The sequence below is a fragment of the Lucilia cuprina genome, chromosome 6, assembly GCF_022045245.1.
Source record: "Lucilia cuprina isolate Lc7/37 chromosome 6, ASM2204524v1, whole genome shotgun sequence".
In the NCBI taxonomy this organism is placed as follows: Eukaryota; Metazoa; Arthropoda; class Insecta; order Diptera; family Calliphoridae; genus Lucilia; species Lucilia cuprina.
This window is the reverse complement of record NC_060954.1, coordinates 14534128-14535464: the sequence shown is the minus strand read 5'-3', so window position 1 is coordinate 14535464 and position 1337 is coordinate 14534128. Positions and strand designations below refer to the sequence as shown.

At 28.3% G+C, this 1337-nt stretch overlaps 1 protein-coding gene across 1 annotated transcript; it reads right to left on the bottom strand.

Moving 5' to 3' along the window:
- Positions 1-4: 4 nt before the first annotated feature.
- LOC111681920 (gamma-aminobutyric acid type B receptor subunit 1) lies at positions 5-855 on the bottom strand (the record flags this gene model as incomplete). The annotated part of the gene is made up of 3 exons (XM_046953439.1): positions 586-855; positions 235-491; positions 5-133 (listed from the first exon to the last, which is right to left on the bottom strand). Coding segments are annotated over exons 1-3 (564 nt in total), but the record flags the coding sequence as incomplete, so codon positions are not given.
- Positions 856-1337: the final 482 nt, after the last annotated feature.

Below are 1337 nucleotides of genomic sequence, written 5' to 3'. Positions count from 1 at the left end.
CTATCAGACGTTGCAGTTCTTCATTTTCCGTTACCAATTTTTGATAACGTTCTTCATCTTCTTTCGATATACCCGAATCGGGATTATATTTCGATTCAGCTTTATCCTTAGGATGTCGTATAACTTCAATAACCTTTAAAAGAAAACAAATAAGGAAAAAAATAGTAAAGTAAAATTTGCTTAAAACTTTGTACCTTTTAATGGTAAAACACCATTTAAAATAATTATATTTACCTTTGGCACAAATATCAGCAACATACTTAAGAAACAACAAAATATCACAGCCAATGCCACAAATGCAAATGAAGCATCCTGTTGTGATGCGATGACCATACCCACTGGTGCCGTAATTAAACACAAGACCACAACATTATAAATGCTCATGCCCACATAACGCGAATCGTTTATTTGTTTAACTTTTATAGAGCGCGTTTCATAAGCCAGAAAAAGGCCAAAGACCAATATTAAACCTTTGTAACCATAAACAAGGCCTGCAAAATAAATAAAGAAAGAAAGAAACAGAAAAGCAAATTTTTAAAATTAATTATTATTTATATTTGTTTTTGTTATTCCTATAACACTTACCCAACCACATGGAATTCTTTTCACTCTCACAATGCTCCAACTCTGGACGTATTTTAATATCATCAGTCGTTGATAGAGGATCTTCTAAAGGAAATGTTTCTAATATTCTTTGTAAAGGATCAAAGATTTGCCAGGCTAGTAGAATAATTAAATCTATGGATAGTAGACCGGTAACCATGGTATAAAGTTTCCAAGGTTCCACTTTTTTCTAAAAGAGATAGAGAGAGAAAAGAAAATTTTAACAAATTAGGTGATTTTGTAAATTGAAAGTTTTTCTTTTGTTGGTGTAGTTCAGGTGATCCCTAAAAGCAGTTTAAGTAAGTGCTGATTAAGCTATAAGTGTTAGCTTTAGTTACTAGTTTGTTGGGAATATATATTGTTGTTTTTAAACAAGTTATAGAAGTTTTAGTTAATATAGAGCTAATTAATATTAATCATACGCCGTGGGTATGATATATTTAAATTTATTTTTTATTTAAATAAACATAAAGCCATTATATTTATTTTTCGGATATGTATAAGCTTTTTTAAATAGTTTTTAAGATTTTAAAGAAAAACATTGTGTTTTTATGTTTTTAAACATTTTTATTGACTTTTTTTGTAAATGAGAATTTTAAAAATTCTGTTTATCATATGCACAAAGACCTAATTAATGTCTTGCTTAATTAAAGTGTTTAAATAGTGTTAATTTGTTATTTCTCTCTGGTTTTTTTTTTTTTTTGTCTGACCATTAATCATTGTATAACACAAGT